At 36.8% G+C, this 20,776-nt stretch overlaps 1 protein-coding gene and 2 pseudogenes across 1 annotated transcript in view; 1 reads left to right on the forward strand and 2 right to left on the reverse strand.

Moving 5' to 3' along the window:
* Nucleotides 1-15,601, reverse strand: part of TTC6 (tetratricopeptide repeat domain 6) — a 169,902-nt gene extending 154,301 nt beyond the window's left edge. The window contains exons 1-2 of the mRNA XM_025047939.1: nucleotides 15,548-15,601; nucleotides 14,326-15,381 (exon numbers count right to left, since the gene is read on the reverse strand). Of these exons, the coding sequence (XP_024903707.1) occupies nucleotides 14,326-15,381; nucleotides 15,548-15,601 (1,110 nt within the window). The remainder of the gene's footprint in view (nucleotides 1-14,325; nucleotides 15,382-15,547) is intronic.
* Nucleotides 6,904-7,022, reverse strand: LOC112481137 (annotated as a pseudogene).
* Nucleotides 15,602-20,209: 4,608 nt separating the features above from the next.
* On the forward strand, nucleotides 20,210-20,328 carry LOC112481146 (annotated as a pseudogene).
* Nucleotides 20,329-20,776: the final 448 nt, after the last annotated feature.

Genomic DNA, 20,776 nt, shown 5'->3' on the forward strand with positions numbered 1-20,776 from the left:
CATAGGTCCTTTACATGTTTTGTTAGATTTATTCCTAGGTATTTTATTCTTTTTGTTGCAATTGCAAAAGGAATTATTTTTTCCACTTCTTTTTCTGACACTTCGTTATTAGAGTATAGGAACGTTATGGATTTTTGAACGTTGATTTTGTATCCAGAGACTTTACTGTATTTGCTTATTGTTCCTAGTAGTGTTCTTGTGGCGTCTTTAGGGTTTCCTATATAGAAAATCATGTCATCCATAAAGAGTGACAGTTTGACTTCTTCATTTCCTATATGGATGCCTTTTATATCTTTCTCTTGCCCGATTCCACTCGCTAGGACCTCCAATGTTATATTGAATAATGGTGGCGATAGTGGACAGCCTTGCCTTGTTCCTGATCTTAGAGGGAAGGTTTTTAGTTTTTCACCATTAAGTATAATGTTGGATGAGGGCTTGTCATATATGGCCTTTATTATGCTAAGGTACTTTCCTTCTATACCAATTTTGTTAAGTGTTTTGCTCATAAATGGGTGCTGTATCTTGTCGAAGGCTTTTTCTGCATTTATTGATATGATCACATGATTCTTATTCTTAATTTGTTTATTTGGCGTATCACATTAATTGATTTGCGTATGTTGAACTATCCCTATGACCCTGGGATGAAGCCCACTTGATCGTGATGTATAATCTTTTCAATATGTTGCTGTTTTTGGTTCTTCTGCCCATTTTTTAATTGGACTATGGTTTTTTGTTGTCGAGCTGTGCAAGTTCTTTATATATTTTGGATATTAACTCCTTATCATATGTATCATAAGTGAATATTTTCTCCCATTTAGTAGTAGGTTGTTTTTAGTCTGCTATTATTTATTCTAGTTCCACCTTCACTACTTTTTCATTTTCTGGTCATTCTTTTACATTATGGCTGTTTATATGCATAGCCAAAACACATTTATTATCAGTAGATAAATGCATCTAATAATTAATTTTGTATTCCAGTGTAGTCATTTATAATTTAATTATAAATTACTTCCATTTTTCTTTTATATTACAAATAGGGTATTTTATTAATTTTTGACATTACATGGATAGGTATATAATAATTATCTATTCGTTTATGTCAGGATAGTAAAAGGGGCAAAATATATGCAAATTAAATGCAATAAGAAAGGCATGTTGGGTCTAATAGTACTGAGAACCACTGTCCTGGTGGTTCTCAATACTGACTTGTAATCTGGCTTTCTGACTCATATCTCCTACCATACTCTCCACTCAAAGTCTCCCATCTTGTTGTTCCTCAAACATCACAGGAATATTCCTGCCTTGGAGGTTCACAGTGTGTCATCCCTCGGCCTGGAATTATTTTGCCTTGCTCCATTCCTTCCTTCAAATCTCTGCTCAAATGTCATGTTCTCTTACAGTTCTTTCTTAACCATCTGGTTTAAATCTCTCTTTTATCCTGCATTATTCTTTTTTTATGCCACTTATGGCCACCTGAAAGACATTACTGGTTTGTTTGCTCTTTGCTTCCTCACTCTAAAATTTGTTTACTTTGAGCCCCCAAATAGCGGGGATTTCTTTTGCTTATTGCTATTTCCCAGCATTTGGTATAGTGCCAGACACAATAGGTACCCAATAAAACTGAATGGATACCTCACACCTGTCAGAATGGCTATTCTTAAAAAGTCAACAAATAACAAGTATAGGTGAGGGGGTGGAGAAAAGGGAACTCTCACACACTGTTGGTGGGATTGTAAATTGGTGCAGCCACTATGGAAAACAATATGGCGATTCCTCAGAAAACTAATAGAATTACCATAGAACCCAGCAATTCAACTTCTGGGTATTTATCCAAAGAAAATGAAAACACAAATTCAAAAAGACATATATGCCCCTATGTTTATTGCAGCATTATTTACAATAGCCAAGATATGGAAGTAATATAGGGGTCCATCAATGAATGAATGGATAAAGAAGATGTGAGATATATATTATGCAACAATGAAAAAGAATGAAATTTTGCCATTTGCAGCAACATAGATGGACCTGGAGGGTATATACTAAGTGAAACAAATCAGAGAAAGACATACCACATGATTTCATTTATATGTGGACTCTAAAAAGAAATGAACAAACAAAACAAAAATAGTCTCATAAAAACAAAGAACAAATTGATGGTTGCCAGAGTGGAGTTTGTGGAGGTGGGGGGAAGGTGAAGGGGAATATAGCAAATAATATTGTGATAGTGCTGCACAGTGACAGATGGTCATTAAACTTAGTGTGATGACCACACCATAAGGTATATAAATGTCGAATCACTATGTTGTACACCTGAAACTAATATATTGTTTGCAAACTAAACTTTAATAAAAATTTTAAAACTGAACGGATAGATCCATTGGGTAGAATGTCTTAAAGGCCAAAGAATGTGCTGGTAGGAGCCTGAATCCAGCAGGTAGGTTCCAGGTCCTTTGTTCCCAATTGAGACACTGCCGTCATGGTATTAAATGTTTGTGATGTTAAACATTCATTTAACATTTCATCTGAAGAAAGATTTCCACAATCGAAAAGTACTGAAAAGCCACTGGCCTTTCAGATTAGCAAAAATTCAAAAAACAGTAATGCACAATGCTGGAGAGGACATAAAGAAACAGACTGGTACTCACTATTTGTGGGGATGTAGGCGGTTCAAATTTACTGGAGGGCTAGGTGGAAGTACGTACCAAGAGCCTTTAAAAATGCAGTATATTTAACGTGTTATTTCACTTAAGATCATTGTACTCTCACAGTATTATAAGGTAAATATTTTTAACTGTAATGCACAGATGAGAAAACAAGCACCGATCACTTTAAGGAACAAATAAATTACAAATCAAGGATCCCTATCTAGATCATTAAACTGCAATTCCAGGGCTTTCTCCACCATTTTCCATAGTCTGCTAGTTCTGTTATGCTACCTAACTCCTTAAAACTAAAAATTGTTGTCACATAAAGTCTTTCAATTCTGAGTGCCTACTACAATGCTAAACTTTTCAGATGCTCAATAAACCTTTGTTGAAAGAGGGAATAACTCTTCGAGCCAAAAAAGTTTTCATAGACGGTGCACGATCCATAGAGACTATGACAAAAGCTCTTCTCTTCTACTCTCTTCCATAGTAACATTGTGTGAACATTGGCACACAGCTGTCCAGAATAGTGACTCCATTTTTTTTCTTTTTTGTAGCTAGACGTGGTCATGTGGGTAAGTTTTGGCTTACAAAATATAAGCAGAGGTTGTAGGCACGCACTTTTCTTTTTTAAAGACTTCCTGCCGGTGTGAATACAGATTTGATGGCCAGAGTAGCCATAGTCGACCTTGAAATGACCTTTATAATGAAGGTCACAATCAGTGAAGCACTAAGATGGCAGAATACTGAATTTTTGACTCTGCAAAACACCATATCATTCCTACATTACTGTTGACATGACCTTTTTACAAGAAAGAAATAAACTTTTAAGTCACTATTGTCTAAGTCACTATTATTTGGAGTTTTCTGATTACCTGAACTCATTAGCTGCCCAGAACTAGTTCTGTTAGGCCTGCCACTTACTTCCATTTCCCTGTTACCTGATATTTCACTAAACTGATTTGGCATTGTACGAGTGACAGCCTATATGAATTATGCATTCCACTTAGCATTTTCAAAGATTCCATTGTAGATGGATATTTAATAAGCTTTTTCACTTAACTCTAAAGAGCAATAGAACAAAGTCATGCATAAAAAGTCATAATTCAGTGAACTGTTTAATAATCACTTTCCAGAATAATAATTGATTGTCAAAGACTGTACACCTAGGCAGGTCTCAACAATGTAATGAAATCGGAACAATGAAAAGTGTCTCAGCTGTCTCAATCTTTCATTTCTTCAGAACCCTATTGCCAATGATTAAGAGATGAAGAGCTTGAGACTGGAAATGTTCTTGAGGGGAAATCTGGCTGAAATGATGAGGTCTGGATTTATTATAATCTCCTCCTGTGTGCCTAATAAATTTGTAGTAAGCCAAGCAAAGGACAGGAATTTTATTTACTGTATTATCTGAGATCTAAAGAGAAGAGAGGCTATTATTTTAAAAGGTGGGAAAGTGGGTGGAGGGTGCAAAGAATTTTACTTATTATCAAAACTCATCAAATCTGATGACTAGTATACTGATTAACAGTTAGCCATGTGATCTTGGCGCTCCCATAGTCTTACTTAGATAATATCCAAAATATTGGCTCTTCCTCCTGGCTTTTGGGAATTCCTGGTAAGGCCACTTAGACAACTCTCCATTCTCTCAAGATGAGGGATCTTAACAACTTGATGTTGGGACCCACCATATATAATAAGATTTCAAGTATGTTAATAGTTCTTCTTCCCCAAAAGAATGGGTACGCATAACCTATACTTATTGGGCTAGACAGAAAAAGTACTTCCAGATATTTCTTCACTTCAAGAATGGCTCAAAGGTTTCAAAATAAAATGAAGCTAATAAGATGAAGTAGAAGTGGGTCAGTCTGTCACTCTGCCTTTATTTGACAGGAGATGGCAGAAAATGGAGATTTTATCTATTTATATTAACAGCAACCTAAGTGGGTAGAATCAATGGTACCTGACTGAATGCAAATTGTTAGTGATCATATAACCAACAGCTTAAGTCATCACTACGTGTAATTCATCCCACCTGTATCCTTTCACTTCACACACAATGTTGTATCTTATCGAGTCCCATCACACATCCACTATCTCTACTACCACCACAGGGCTCTGTGAGCAGTAAATCCTTGCTTCTTGCTGCCCTTCCCCAGGTCTAAGTGTGCTGGACTCAGAAGACACCAGCAAGAGGCTTCTCAGAAGAGAGTGTGACGATCTTCCCACTAATGCAGTCATCACAAAGGTATGAGAGGGGAGAAGTTACGGTGAGAAATAATTCTGGATACCTGGAGTCTAGATCTTAAGACAGTGAGAGATAAAAGGAAGGGAAGATGGGGGAAAAGAGAAAGGAAGTGCCATTAACATGATGTAACACGAATAAAAACAATTCTGGTCTAGCCAGGAGAACTAAATGGGTTCTGGTCCCAACTATGCTAATTAGCTGTATGGTCTTGCAAAAATCACTTTCTCTCATTGGGTCTATTTTGTTATCTCTAATACAAAGTTAATTAGGTTACCTTCCAGCTAAGATACTATTTTAATGAGAAATTGATGAAGGCAAGGAAATGCAATGGAAAAATTTATCACCAGGACTCTGAAAGTTATTTTCCATATAATAAGATCACAGAGTAAAACAGATCAAAGGAAATCTATTAAATGAGAATATATTATTTTTAGTTTCAATGCAATAGACTAAGAATTTAACCTTTTTCCTCCTATGCTTAAAAAAGGCATAAATATAATATATATGGCTAATTTTGGCAAGCCATCCTTCTCCACTATGATGAGACCAAGATTCAGCACACTTTGCAGTAGACAAAGGAAACCGCATACTTGTAAGAGAATATTCCCCCAAAATGAAATATATATTCAGCACAACTAGATAATGGGCTATATTATCAGTCTATCAGACCGCTTTCACTTGGGATGAGATGCTTAAACGTGATTGTGGTTGGCTAGTTCTCAAGATTTTGATTTTGCTGTCAAGACTGTTTATCTACCCATCCTTATTAAAAGCCACATGTTTACCTACTATGCTCTAAAACAAGCATTGTAAAGAACACATCTGCCTAGCTTCAGGCTGTTTACAGCTACAGAATGACAGACTTAAGTCGCAACCAAATACTGTACTTTTCAATAATAAAAAACAAACAGTATAATAAGTCAGTGAAGTGTAACCTAACTGGAATATTCAGTTGGTTCAACCTGCTGTCAAGGAAGCCATATTATTCTAAGCCCTGATATCAACTTCACATTGTAATAAAACTTCTAAATTGTATAAATTCTTTCCTCTCGTTTTACACAAAATAGATGAAAGTTATGATTTGAAAATATCACAAAAATTACCCTTATAGTAGACTAAAACTCTACAATGTGAAGGTGGCATAAATTATGCAATTTACAGCCTAGTGCCCACCTCACCTTCCACTGAAGGAGATTCTACGCTCTTGGACCAGTCCTTAAAATTTAAAAGCATTACAAAGGTCTACATTAGGAAATCAAAGTTAAAATTCGGTTATGTATTGAAATAACAATCAATGAAAGGGAAATGCTTTTATTCTAAATATCCAAATAACTGTACCTGAAATAGCCAGAAAAAGCAATTATTTTGCCAACACTTCAAAATTCTTCACCTTACCTCACATGTACTAAAACTCTGGTATATATGAAGATGACTCACTTTCAAGATTCAAATGCATTTGTCCTTTATGGTCTAAATTAACAAAATTTATTACACAAACAGGCAAAAGGAAAAACTCATTTATGGGCATTGTCTATACTAAAAAAAAAATACATCTGAATTTTACAATAAATAGGCATCTCATTTTTCAAGAAACCTATATTTCAATCTTGAAAGAAAATCCTTATGGAAAATAAACTGCAATTATAACCAACAAAGAATAAGTTTATTTTGAAGGAACAACGTCCAGCTTGGTTGAAAATTATTACTCCAATCAAATCAGCTAAAGGAATTGGAACTTTCCTTCAAGAACTAATATAAACATCTTAATTTCCATCTTTAAAAAATTAATGAAAATCAAACACATCAACATTTTGTAATTATTGAGAGCAACCAAATATTATCTGAGAGATTTTTAAATTCTGCAGAAAAAATGTAAATTAAGACACTTCTAGGTTCACCTGTAATGCCTATGAAGGTGATAAAGCACTGCACAAAGAAAATGTGTAAAAAAAAGTGTAATACTGTGTCTGTCATTTTGTCAGCTTACGATCATTTTTTTTTTTTTTTTTATGCCTACAGCACCTGGTCTTCCTATGCGGTCTCCCATCCAAATACTAACCAGGCTCGATCCTGCTTAGCTTCCAAGATCATATAGGACTGGGCTTGTTCAGGGTAGCATGGCCATAGGCTGTGTCTGTCATTTCGAATAGAAAGGATCTGCTTTTGAATAGAAAAGATTGCTTTTCTTTGCCCAAATCCTGGTAGGCTCTCTGATTATACCTCCAATGAGCAAAGATTGGCACCTAGGGCAGGGAAAGATGAAATTTGAAAAGCAAAGACCCAAGTAAATGTTTAATACTATGGCATAATATGCAGCTATTTAAAAGAATAAATTAGAAGATATACATATTTGATATCTGTCCATTGATATGTATCAAAAGTTGCAGAATGTGTACCATATGTTGTTTTTGTAAAAAAAAAAAAAAAAAAAACCATATATGTGTATGTATATGTACACATTTGTACTAAAGAATTAAGATGTCAAAGGATAAACAACAATAAGTATTGGTTACTGTTTGGGAGCTAAGAAAGGCTTAGAAGAGAATATATTAGTTTCCTTGTGTTAAAGAGTGTGATAACATTTTAAAATTTTTATTTTGAGATAATTGTAGATCCATATTCACTTGTATCAAATAATACAGGGGTATCCCATTTACCCTTTACCTAGATTTCCCCAATGGTAATATCGTGCAAAACCATAACACAGTACCACAACCAGGATACTGAAACTGATACAGTCAAAACACAAAACATTTCCATCACCACAAGGATTTTTCATGTTGCCTTTCTAAAGCCACACATACTTCCTTCCCACCCTCCTCTACCCCGAGCCTGTCTTTAACCCCTGGCAGTCGCAAATCTGTCCTCCATTCCCATTATTTTGTCATTTTAAGAATGCTGTATGAGTGGAATTATATAGTATCTAACAAGATTGGGTTTTTTTGCGTCAGCATAATTTTCTGGAGACTCATCCAGGTTGCTGCAGGTATTGGTAATTTATTTCTTTTTATTATTGAATAATATATCCATTTACTCCATGAAGGACATCTGAATTGTTTCTAGTTTTTAGTTATTTAGTAATAAAAGCTGCTATGAACATTCATCTCAGGTTTTTGTTTGAATACAAGTTTTCATTTCTCTAGGATAAATGCACTCCTTTACCTGTCTTCCACAAATTTGGACACATTGTACTTTTATTTTAATTTAGTTCAATGTCTTTTTTTTAAGTTCCCTGAGACTTCCTTGTTGATCTATGGATTATTTAGGACTGTATTGTTTAGTTTCCAAGTGTTGGGAGATTTTCCTATTATCATTCTGTTATCGATTTCTAGCTTGATTCCATTATGGTCAGAGAACACACTGTATGATTTCTCTTAAATTTACTAAAGTTCATTTTTACAGCCCAGATGTGGTCTCAGTATGTGCTTCATGGAGAGTTTACAAAAATGTGTATTTGCTCTTGTTCTATAAATGTAGATTAGATCCTGATGGTTCATGGTGTTGTTGAGTTCTTCTACGTGCTTGGGGAATTTCTGTCTAGTTTCGCTACCAATAGTTAAAAGAAGAGGATGGAAGTCTTCAACTACAATTATAGATTTGTCTATTTCTCTTTTTAGTTTTACTTCAAATATTTTTCAGGTCTATTATTTGGTTCATAATACTTAGAATTGTTTCATCTTCTTGGTGGATTGATCCTTCATCATATTGTAATGCCCTCCGTGTCTCTAGTGATTTCCTTTGTTGTGAAGTCTACTGTATCTGAAATGAATATAGCCATCCTGCTTTCTTTTGATTAATGTGTATGATATATTTTTTATCCTTTACTTTCAACCTGCATATACCATTACATAGAAGTAAGTTTCTTGTAGACAATATATTGCAATCCACTTGCAAATCTCTTTCAATTGGTGTATTTGGACTATTTATATTTAATGTAGTTAGTTATTGACAGAATTTGAAGCTGCCACTTTATTTTGTTGTTGTTCTTTTTATTTTTTTCTATTTACTTTTACCTCCCTTCCAATGGGTTAACCATTTTTAGAATTCTATTTTAATTTGTCTGTCATTCTTTTTAATGAATCTTTGTATAGCTTTTTTATTCATTGCTCTAGGTATTAAATTATATATACATAACATCACAGTATATGGGTATTGTAATTTTCCAATTAGAGTGAAGCACAGAATCTTTACCTCCCTTTACGTCCATTTACATTCTCCCCTACTCATAATTGTCTTAAATATTTCCTCTGCATACATTTAGAACTACATCAGTGTTAAAAATTTAGAATCAACTATAAACACAATTTATTTTTTCAATTACAGTTGACATTAAATATTATTCTATATTAGTTTCAGGTGTGCAGCACAGCTGAACATTTATATAATTTACGAAGTGATCCCTTGATTAGTCTAGTACCCATCACTATATAGTTATTACATTATTATTGACTATATTCCTTATACTGTACTTCACAGCCCAGAGACTATTTTGTAACTACCAGTTTGTACTTCTTAATCCCTTCGCCATTTTCATCCAGCCTTCCCAACCCCCTCCCATCTAGCAACTATCCATTTGTTCTCTGTATCTATGAGTCTGTTTCTGCTTTGTTCGTTAATTAATTTTGTTCTTCAGAGTCCATATATAAATGAGACCACGTGGTATTTGTCTTTCTCTGTTTGACTTATTTCACTTAGCATAATACCTTCTAGGTCCATCTATGTTTTTGCAAATGGTAAGATTTCATTTTTTTATGGCTGAGTAATATTCCACTGTATATATGTACCACATCTTCTTTATCCAATCGCCTATCAGTTGCTTCCATACCTTGGCTACTGTAAACACTGCTGCAGTGAACATAAACCATCAACAAAATGAAAAGACAACCTACTGAATGGGAGAAGGTATTCACCAATGATCCATCTGATAAGGAGTTAATATCCAAAATTGATTTTAAAAACTCATACAACTCAACACCAAAACAAACCAAACAATCCAATTAATGGGCAGAGGACTTGAATAGACATTTCTCCAAAGAGAACATACAGATGGCCAATAGACATATAAAAAGATGCTCAACGTCACTAATCATCAGGGAAATGTGAATTAAAACCACCATGAGATATCACCTTACACCTGTCAGAATAGCTATCATCAATAAATCAACAAACAAGTGCTGGTGAGGATGTGGAGGAACAGGAACCTTCCTGCACTGTGCAAAATGGTGCAGCCACTATGAAAAACAGTACAGAGAACTACCTTAAAAATAGAACTACCTTATGAACCAGCAATTCCACTGCTGAATATCAATCCCTAGAAATCTAAAATACTAATTCAATAGATATATGTATCCCTATGTTCATCAAATACAATTTAGAAAGCTCAAGAGGAGAAAAAACTCTATTGTATTTAGCCATAATTTTTATTGAGTTCTTCCTTCACAGTGTCTCATGAGTCCTTTTTTCTATTTGCTTTGTTTTGTTTTGTTTCTGTTTAGAGAACTTCCTTGCACCATTCTTTTAAGGTAGGGCTGCTAGTGACAAATTCTCTTAGCTTTCCTTCATCTGACATCTTGATTTCCATTTCATTCCTAAAGGATAATTTCACTAGATATAGAATTCTGGCTAGACAGTACTTTCCTTTCAGCACTTGAAAAATGATGTGCCCATTCCTTCTGGCCTCTATAGTTTCTAATGAGAAACCCACTGTTATTCAAGTTGTTTTCACATGTTAACACATTCTCTCTCACTGTTTTCAAATTTTTTTCTTTTCCTTTAATTTCCAAAGTTTGACTATTATGTTTTTTAGTACAGATTCCTTCAGGTTTCTTTGGTTTGGGGTTCACTCAGCTTCCAGGACTTTAATGACATAAAGATCTTTTCTTATAGTCCAGGTTCCTGAGGCTCTACTCATTTTTTTTTTCTGTCTCTCTGTTAGTCAGATTAAGTTGTATTGTTCCATCTTCAGTTTCACTGATTCTTTCCTCTGTCCTCTCCATTCAGCTGTTGAACCATCTATTGAGTTTTTATTTCAGTTGTTGTTTTATATCTTCTGTTTATTTCCTAAAACTTTCTATTTCTCTGCTGACACTATTTTTTCATTGTTTCAAGTGTGCTCATAATTGCTCACTGAAGTATTTTTTGAGAACTACTTTAACATCTTTGTCACATAATTCTAACATCTCTGTCATCTCAATGTTAGCATCTATTAATTGTCTTTTTTCTTTCGAATCAAGATGTTCCTAGTTCTTAGTATGTCAAGTGATTTTGCATTGAAACCTGAACATTTTGCGTATTAGACAACGAGAGTCTGGATCTTATTTAAACTTTGTTTTAGCTGGCTTCCTCAGACACTGCTCTAGTAGGGGCAGTCGGGGAGGGCAGGAGCTGCCTCCTTACTGTCAGGTAGAGGCAGTAGTCCAGGTTCCCAACTTAGGCTCTGCTGGCACTGGAGGTGTGGGCCTCCTTGTATAGTTGGTGGGAGTAGGGGTTCTGGCTCCCATTAGGCCTCGATTGACACCATTCTAGTTGGGAGGAATAGGAGTGTCTCGGTATTGTTCCCCACATGGCCTTCAGGGACACAAAGGGAGAGAGGGTGTGTAGCATCTTTATTGTCAGGTCCTTCTCTCCAACTTTTGGAGTCTTCTAATGTTTGTCTTATATATAATGTCCAGGGTTAGTATTTAATTGTACTTAGCAGAAGGAATATGGAAAAGTACATCTATTTCATCTTCCCTAAAGTAAAAACAGAATAAGTTTTATGAAATAATATTTTCTTACAAACTACACATTATTTGTTCATAAGAGACCTTGAAACATGAATTCCCTCTTACCTAAGTCACGTTGAGCCATTTTTTTACCATTTTTTTTTTTTTGGTTGTATGACCAAAAACAATTACACATGAAATAAGCAAGGATGGGCTGGCTCCTTTATCTTCAATTAGCATCCAGAAGGTAGTCTCTGAACTCCAGTCTCATATAAGCAGACTCTATTTTGTGAGTGATAATATTGAATTCCTCAGAACAATAAACATAGGACCTTACAAGATTTCTAACATTCTTGCTATAGTGTATGCATATTGTTTAGGCCAGTGGTTCTCAACTGGGTGGGGGGATGGAGGCAGCAATTTTGCCCTTCTCCCTAGGGTCTCATTTGGCAACATCTAGAGATATTTTACTGTCATGACTTCTGGCGTAGAGGGGAGTAGAGGATTGTGCTACTGGGATCTAGTGGGTAGAGGCCAGGAATAATTCTAAACATTCTACAGTTCACAGGACAGCCACCCACAATGAAGAATTATCCAACCCAAAAATGTCAATAGGGCCAAGGTTGGGAAACCCTGGTTTAGCATGTTTGACCTACATTTATTTGATAGCTAAATTTCATCTTCAAGTATTCTGAGCATCTATTGGCCTATGTAATTATTTATGGAACTCTGAATGCTAGGTCTGCAGTGGCCTTACTCAAGCTCTAAAAAGAGACAACACATCCTGCAGGGGTTGTCTTATCTTTTTCCTTTCCCTCTAGAGACTGCAGTACAGCTCTAAGTTAAGATGTCTCAAGTGAAGAACCATATTTCTTGCTTATCCTGGAGAGAACGTTGTTTATATAAACTCCAAATGTTTAAAACAAATATCCTTATTCTAATCTTAAGAACTTTTTAAATCACAATTTAGACCACTTTTACACTTGCATTTTTATTGCTATCTCTCGCCTACCCAGCCAGAGCCATTTCAACCACTTCTCCATTGTTACCTTTTCGCCCTAATAAAACCTTCTGAAACCACTTTTATCCAAAATTATGCAAAGCTCCATCTTCTGGAATTGTTGGGGCAGGGGAAAGAAAAAATTTTAAAGCGAGAATTAAATCTAGGCTACACTAAAAATCAATTTATAATGGAAGGTAGGGATGGGACTAAGGCATTTGATAGTGGTCAAGTCTTGTAACACAGGGCTTGTGCCCCTGGTTCCTGACTACTGCTCCAGTCCACTCTCCTACATAAAACAATGCAGGTAACTGAAACACAAAAATATATATATATACAAGAGAAAAGGAATAGCATAAAGAACAGAATTCACTGTCCAGTGTTCATCTGCCGCTTGATATTCTCTCTTCTTATATTCTATCCTATTTGAATCCCTCAAAATATGCTCTCTATCATGGACCTTTGCTCTGAAAGTGTAATTTTCTCCACCTACACAGGACCTCCAAGCCAGTTTCTAATACAGGCCCCTCTTCATATCAAGTACCTTGACTATGTCATAGAGTTCCTTATCACAGGAGCAGGCATCAAGGCCTTTGTTCTCTCTGTTAAGGCTCTTCAATGCGCATACTTGATTTTTTTCTATTAGACCCACAGAACTCTAATTAGAAATACCTATTTTGAAACGGATGAAGCAGTCACACTAATCTTGCTCAGCAACTGTGGGGAGGTGTGGGTTTTAATAGAAAACATTTGTCCTACCTTGTTGACAAACATTAGGTCAAAGATGACACTGGGGACTCTTGTCCTTACATGTTTTTGTTTCCCTAATGGGCTTTATGATCACATTCCTTAAATCACAGTCAAGAGTATATTCCGGGGCTGAAACTATTTTAAAGATTAACAAGAGGTTTGGCACTGCAACTAAGAACAGCGGAATCTTCTCTCTTACTATCATTGTTATTGCCATTCTCAAAAAAAGACTGTTTCTTTTTTTCTCTTTTTCTCCCCCATCCCACCCCGCACTTTCTGCGTAGGACTCAGATTCCCTTATTATTTTTGTTTTGAATGTCCCTACCAGAGCAAAGTTTATATCATGGGCACAGTATCTTAAACTATTACCCCATCTAGCTTTGCTCCCTGCCAGGGACAAATGACAATCAACAAATGCGTGGTCCTGGCACGATTCTAGTCTAGTCTCTGGGTTGTAATTGCCTGGGGTAGAATCCCAGCTAAGCCAAGCACTAGGAAGCCTCCTATGTAAAATGGGGCTCTTAACAGTATCCACCTGATGGGGTGTTGTTGGGACAAAAATGTACATAAACTGTGTCCTGTGGCGCTTGGCACACAAGAATCACTTATAATCCCTATAATTGGGAAGGCCTAGAAGTAAATTTTCTAAAAATATTTTGAGGATTGTTTTTATAAAAAAACATTACAGAACTCATAAATTCAACTTTTTAATGGTAATTCATTGATCGTCTTAGGATATAAATTCACTAATAATGCTAAGCTGTAGCAGAAAAAGACTTTTTCATAGGAAACATCTGTTACTTCAATACTAAATAATCACAAAGGCTTTGAAAGGAAAGGTTACTAGTGAGGTATTACTAGTTTTTAAAAATAACCTCTCAACTGCTTCCCCTTTGAAAAGAGGATACCCTTCCTTGATGGAAAATTCAAAATTCAAAGAACTTGAATAACACCCCAGTGTTTTTTCTAGCTTATAACACTCCGTATGCACTGAAATATTTCATGTATGTACACTAATGTTGCAGTTACCCAGGAGAACTGTAACTCTCCTGGTTCACCTACTTCCATCTTAATGTCGTAGTTCTGGCCGAGGACACTCTGTATGAGCTCTTTTATAGTCTGGTCGGAGGCCAGCTGGGCCTCGGACTGCAGCGAGGCGATGATCTCCTCGATGGACTTCGGGATCATTCGCACAGGCGGCGAGGCCTGCCAGGCGGCCTCGCGCCCGTCGCTCGGCTGGACCATCTCCCGGTCGGCTTTGGAAAACGACCCCATTTCCCGAGGCTCGCTGGCCGCGCCCTCCCGCAGAAAGTGGGTGCGAATCCTCACTCTCCTCCGCAGGAGGGCCGCCTCCGCTTCGCCGTCTTCGCTGGAGACGGAGCTGCCCTTCCCCTCCCTGGCCTTGAGGGTCTCTGCGGGCCGAGTCGGCTCCGGCTGCGCGTCGCGGCCGCGGGCCGGGGCCGGGGCCGGTTCGAGGGCGCGCTTGAGGCCCAGGGGTCGCGGGCTCCACCGACCCCAGAGCGCCCCGGGCTTCTCCCTCGGTGCAGGCGGCGGCCTCAGGACCACGGGTCTGGACGTGCCTGCCCTGGTGGCAATGACGGGCGGCTTCTTGTGGGGCCGGTGCCGGAGGAACGCGGAGCTCCTCAAGTAGAAGTCCTGGGGGCGGAACGGCCGCGTCTTCCCGGGAGCGGCCCCCTCTCTCGGGCCCGAGGAGCGCGTTGCGACTTGGGGCGCCTGCTGCAGCAGGCCCGCAGCGGCGGTCGCAGGGCCTATAGCCCGAGGGGTCCCTGATGGCGTCTGGGGTCCAGCGCAGGAAACGTCTCGGTCCTCCCCAGGCCCGGCAGGGCCAGGGGCCTGCAGTCGGAAGACTGGGACTTCATCTACAGCCGGCTTGGAGGCCAACTTCTGCTTGAATAGGAGAAAATCCTTTTTAGTCTCCCGGCGAACCTTCTCAAGTTCTTTAAAGATGTACAATTCTTCTTTGTATTTCAGTCCAAAGTGCTTCGAACTCGTGGACATTTTGACTAATTTGTCCTGTGGGGGAGGGAGGGAAAAAAACAAAAATATACTAATATGTATGTCCCAAAACGTGTGGAGAAAATTCCAACTCAAAAAGGCTTCTCATGGTAGAACGCTCACTGTGCTCTCTGAGTCACGAGTGGATAGTATTAGCTTAGATCATTTAAAACCAACTACTGACCTTTTCACAAGAACCATGAAAAACCTTTAAAACCTTCTGTAAAACTTTTTTCATGGTGGGCGTTTACGAAACCCCTATTGGATTTATTTTAACCTTTCTTTTGACTATAATTTAGCATCCTGCTTCCAGGCAACAGAGACCATAGTATGCACAGGCACAGAAAAGCTAAAGTAATCCTGGCAGAACAGCACTTTTCACTTCCTTCTCCAGCTAAGCCAAGGTGTCTCCATCCCTTATCCAACACATTCTCTCGATGAGTCATCTTAGCTACATCTGAGTGGTATGAAAGAAGATGGGTGATTAGCTGCAGGGTAGTAAAATCATGAGGTCTGTATGACAAGTGTTAGTACTTTTTCTGTGGGCTACTAGAAACCATTCAAAAACTTTTAACAGAGAAGTGGCTTAATAAGATCTGGTGCTTGGGGGATATTAATATTGAGGGAGAGAAAGAATAAAGGAAAGGAAGGCAAATAAGAGTATCCATAGCCTGAGCCTTAGGCCTGGCCTTGGTAACCCAGCAGAGTGAAAATAGAAACATAGCAAGGTAAAACTGACAGGATCTAGTCAATGATTAGGAATAAAAGAAAGCGATTAAAGCACCTTCATAAAACAGGAACATTGAATCACCTTCATAAAGTCTTGGTCATAACCAAGTGCATAATAAAGCTTCTACTATTCACTGAACTGTACACTTAAAAATGGTTTAATGGTAAATTTTATGTGTATTATCACAATTAAAAAAAAAAAAACCTTCTGCTATTCAGCAGGGCCAGTGATCTATGGTAATTAAAGGATTTTGAGATTTGAGAGCTCTGAAGTCCCTACCAAAAGCCAGGACAGGAAATATAAGTAGACAAGGGCCAATGACAGATTCTTTGGCATCCTCATCTGTGGGAGGTAGGATGCGCAAGAGCAACAGAGAGTCAGGAAAATGAGAAGAGAGTTCCACAGAAGCCAGGAGGAGGAAAGTTTCAAGAATAAGGGTAAAACAAAATGAAAGCAAAAAATAATGAATTAGAAAAACTAATTTATTTTTTAGAAAACCCAACACCAAAGTTCTTTGAAAATAAAATAATAAAGCAAGACACCTGGGGAATATCATCATTGAGGAATATCATATCTTTGCAAGTATGATTATCTACCTAGAAAACCTAAACACTAAAAACTATTTAGAATTATAACAATTATAACAACTTAAAATTGTATAAATTTTAAAAATTTATACAAAAAACAATAAATTCCTTTATCTCAAAATGACCCATAAAAAGTATAATGGTAAAATTCCATCATGTAAAATTTATAATTTAAGAGTATCTTAGAATAAGCATAACCAAAAAGAGTACTGAAATTGCATAAATAAATTTTTTAAATATTACTGAAGAACATAGAAGACTCGACTAAATAGAGACAGTTAATGTTCCTTGGTGAGAAGACCAAATATTTTAATTTTATCACATCTTCCCAAAATACAGTATTGGTTTAATGCCATCATAATCAAAATCTAAAAATGTTATTTTGAACTTTGAAAAGTAATTCTGAATTCATTTGAAATAATAAACAGGGTAGATTAGCCAAAATGTTGTAAAAAGGAAAAGAGGGAGCACTTGTCTCACGAAATGATTAAAAATTATATAGATATGAAAATTAAAACTGAAACACTGCTGGTAGAATCAACATATAGACTGAGTGAGCAAAAGAATTAAGAATAATATGGCCTATATTATAAAGATGGCATTAAATTGTTGATAAAATCAGAACTATTAATAAGTTGTGCTGAGGCAAATGGCGGGGATGGGGAGGAATTACACTTCAATTTATGCCATGCTCCAAAATACAATGGATTTAAGACTTTAATGTAGAAAATAGTTTTTTTTATTATACTGCATCCCTTTGCTTACCACCTATGCACATTTCTCGGTTGAATTTCTTTATATAAACTCATAAAAGAATTATTCTTACAATTAGATAGATTTCATTTATCATGTAGTATGTGCAATATGAAGAAAACATTCTATTTAGCCTTTAGACAGGTCATATTACTTTTAATCCCCAAAACACCCCCCGCTAGTTCTCGAACCCAAGACCCCATGCATGATAGAGTTCTCATCTGGAAATCGGCAGGCTTTGTTTCTCTGCACAGCTCCACCAATGACCTGACCTTAGACAAGTCAATTCCATCTGTAACAAGATTTCATATTAAAAAGTGCAAGATTGCATATCAGAAAGTGAAAATAATAATCTTTTGCCTCTTTTCCAGGCCATAGTATATGAACATTAGAAATTATTTCTAAAGGCTGTAAGGAAGTTTCCTTATTTAAAAATGCTATGTAATCCTGCTCATCATGATTTGGCTGTTATTGTTTGCACAGGTGGTAATATGTTCATACTGACACCATCTGCATTTCTTCCTACAAAAGACTAAAAGATAGAACCTGGAACAGAGCACAGACCAGAAACACATTAATACCTGATGAGAATCTGACTTGACTCTCCCAAGAGCACTTCCCTTTTGTTTCTTAGTTCCTGCTTTGTATTCCCTTCCCAACTTCTCCCAGGCCCTTAGTTTGCTATTGAAGTTTAACAAATGTTCATTGTTTAACACTTCTCCCTTGAGTTCTTCATAGGAAAGTTGCTTTTTATATGTAAAAATAAACCAATAGGAAATAGAATTTATAAGTCTGACAAGAACTTCTATTGTGTTTTCAAAGCAGTGGTATTCCAATGCTAAATGGGCCAATCCATCAAATCTTGGTGCCTTTATTGCCCTTGCCCACCCCTCAACACTGCTAAATATGTAAAATAATTTTTAAACATCCACTCTCATAAAAAAATAACATGTTTTGTTTTTCTTGGTAGTAATTTATTAAAAGAAAGACACTAGTTCTGGTTTGGAGATACTCAAGGAAAAATAATGTAGCCATCCTAAAAGGAGAAAGTATTAATCTACGTAAGGTGTCAGAGCCTGCTGTTCGCAACCCAGGTTGATTAAGTTTACCCTACACTTTGAAATGGGACAGAATGTGCTGGAAATCTTTGCAACTTGAGCAGTAATTTCATTCTCCTCTACCTTCCTAATTACTGGAACTCTGTGCCTTTACCATCCTGCTCTACGAAGAGGTTCAATGCCTAAGCCATGAGGTAGTCAGAAAAGCCAAGAGCCAAGCTTCTCTCCTATCCCACAGATCTGGTCAGATATAAAGAGGAAGCTCCCTGGCCAAAAATGGCTAAATGCCCAGGGAAGACTACCTGTGTTAATGCTTCAGACTCTGGAACAGGTTGCTCTCTGGTTCTTGCAGTTGTGGTTGCTCTTCTTGTTGGAACAGAAGATCCAAAACTCTGCTCTAGATTCTAACTAAAGTAGAAACAAATAGAGCAGACCACCAGATGACTTGGTTCCAAGCTACATGAATACTTCACACAGGGGTATGAGTTCATACAGTAGGCCTAGTTTACATAGTAATATGCTGGGAATGGATTATCAGAGTACTACATTGGGAATGGAGCCAAGCCCCATGTGGTTATATGAATTACCTGGCCTTGACCTCCTCTGTGTGGTCATGGGCACCTCCATGGGGAGGGTAACCGATTAAGAACAAGATTTAGATTCTCTTAGGTCCATGGCTTAATATCATCTCAATTCACTTCCTGAACTTCACACAACTTCCAAAGCACAGCACTAAAATTCAAAAAGAAGTGTCTAAGCCCAAGGATAATCCATCTCATCTAGTAAAATCATCAACATTACAAAAATATATATATATTCTGAAAACAATATTTGTTTTTGAAATATCAATGAGATGTTTATGCACTGATTATAATTTATTTTTTTAAAGTCTAAAAAGAAATATAAAAACATTTTAGCAATTTTGCTAAGAAAATGGGATAACAGTAACATTTTCTATATGTTTCCAGACTTTCTATAATACCGGTTTTGCCACCTTCAATCCTTCCTAATAATATCAATGATACTAATACCAATAATAGTAAATAATGCATATTGTGCTGGTTAAAAATGACATAGAAAATAGAGAAAAGTTGTTTTCAAGCTCAGAAAAAAAAAAATTCTAAACTATTCAGAAGCCCACAAAAATCTTAATGAAAGCCCTTTATCATTCTGGCCATAAGAATCAGAGAAAAGTGCCAGGCAACAATCACCACTGAGGAGTGAGAAAAAAACCCTAGAGGGGAGAGAGCCAAAGAAAGTAATTCCCTAGTTCTGTGCCTAAACCCCACACAAGCCTAGACTGACCTCTGAACCATGTACACATGGAGCAAACTCAAAGCAATACAGCAAAAGCTTAAAGAGCTGAACTGAGATTTAGCTGAATGTAACCTCCAATCATAGAGTAAGATAAAGCTTACAGTGAATCTAATCTAGTGAACAGCCAGCTAAATGAAAAATATCAACATTCTTCACAGGAGTATAACAGAACCCAGAGTCTACACAACAAAACATTCATGATGTCCAGGATATAACAGAAAAATACTAGGCATAAAGTGATCCAGGAAAATCTGATCATTCTCAAGGGCAAAGAAAATGGATTCCAGTCCAGAGATGACCCAGATGTTGAAATTATTAAACAAGGACTTTAAGGCAGCTATTATAATGATGCTCAATGAAGTAAAAGAAAATATACTAAAGATAACTAAAAAGAATATCTTGTGTATGGCCATGCCACCCTGAACACGCCCAATCTCATCTGATCTCGGAAGCTAAGCAGGGTCAGGGCAAGTTAGTACTTGGATGGGATACCACCTAGCAGGACCAGGTGCTGTAGGCATAAAAAAAAAATTAAAAAATTAAAAAAAGGAAAATCTTAACAGAAAAATAAAAATATAGAATTTTTATATCTAAAAAGTATGATATTTTCAGTAAAAATCTGACTAGCGGAATGGAGATGTCAGTAAACTAAAAGATAAATCAACAGAAATTATCCAATATTTAAAAGAGAGAAAGCTTAAAAACAAAACAGCCTCAGAGTCCTGTAAGACAGTATTAAAAGTTCTAACATATGGGTAATCAATATCCCAAAAGGATAAGGGAGAATGGGCTGAAAAAGAAATATGTGAAGAAATGATGTCTGAGAACATCCCAAATTTGGAGAAATACAAAAATTTATAGATTCAAGAAGCTCAGTACATTCCAAGTAGGATGAAGTCAACAAAAACCATATTTAAGCTGCTGGAAACCAAAGACAAAGATAAAAATACTGAAAGTATACAGAGAAA

Source organism: Pteropus alecto, unplaced genomic scaffold, assembly GCF_000325575.1.
Source record: "Pteropus alecto unplaced genomic scaffold, ASM32557v1 scaffold104, whole genome shotgun sequence".
NCBI classification, from domain to species: Eukaryota; Metazoa; Chordata; class Mammalia; order Chiroptera; family Pteropodidae; genus Pteropus; species Pteropus alecto.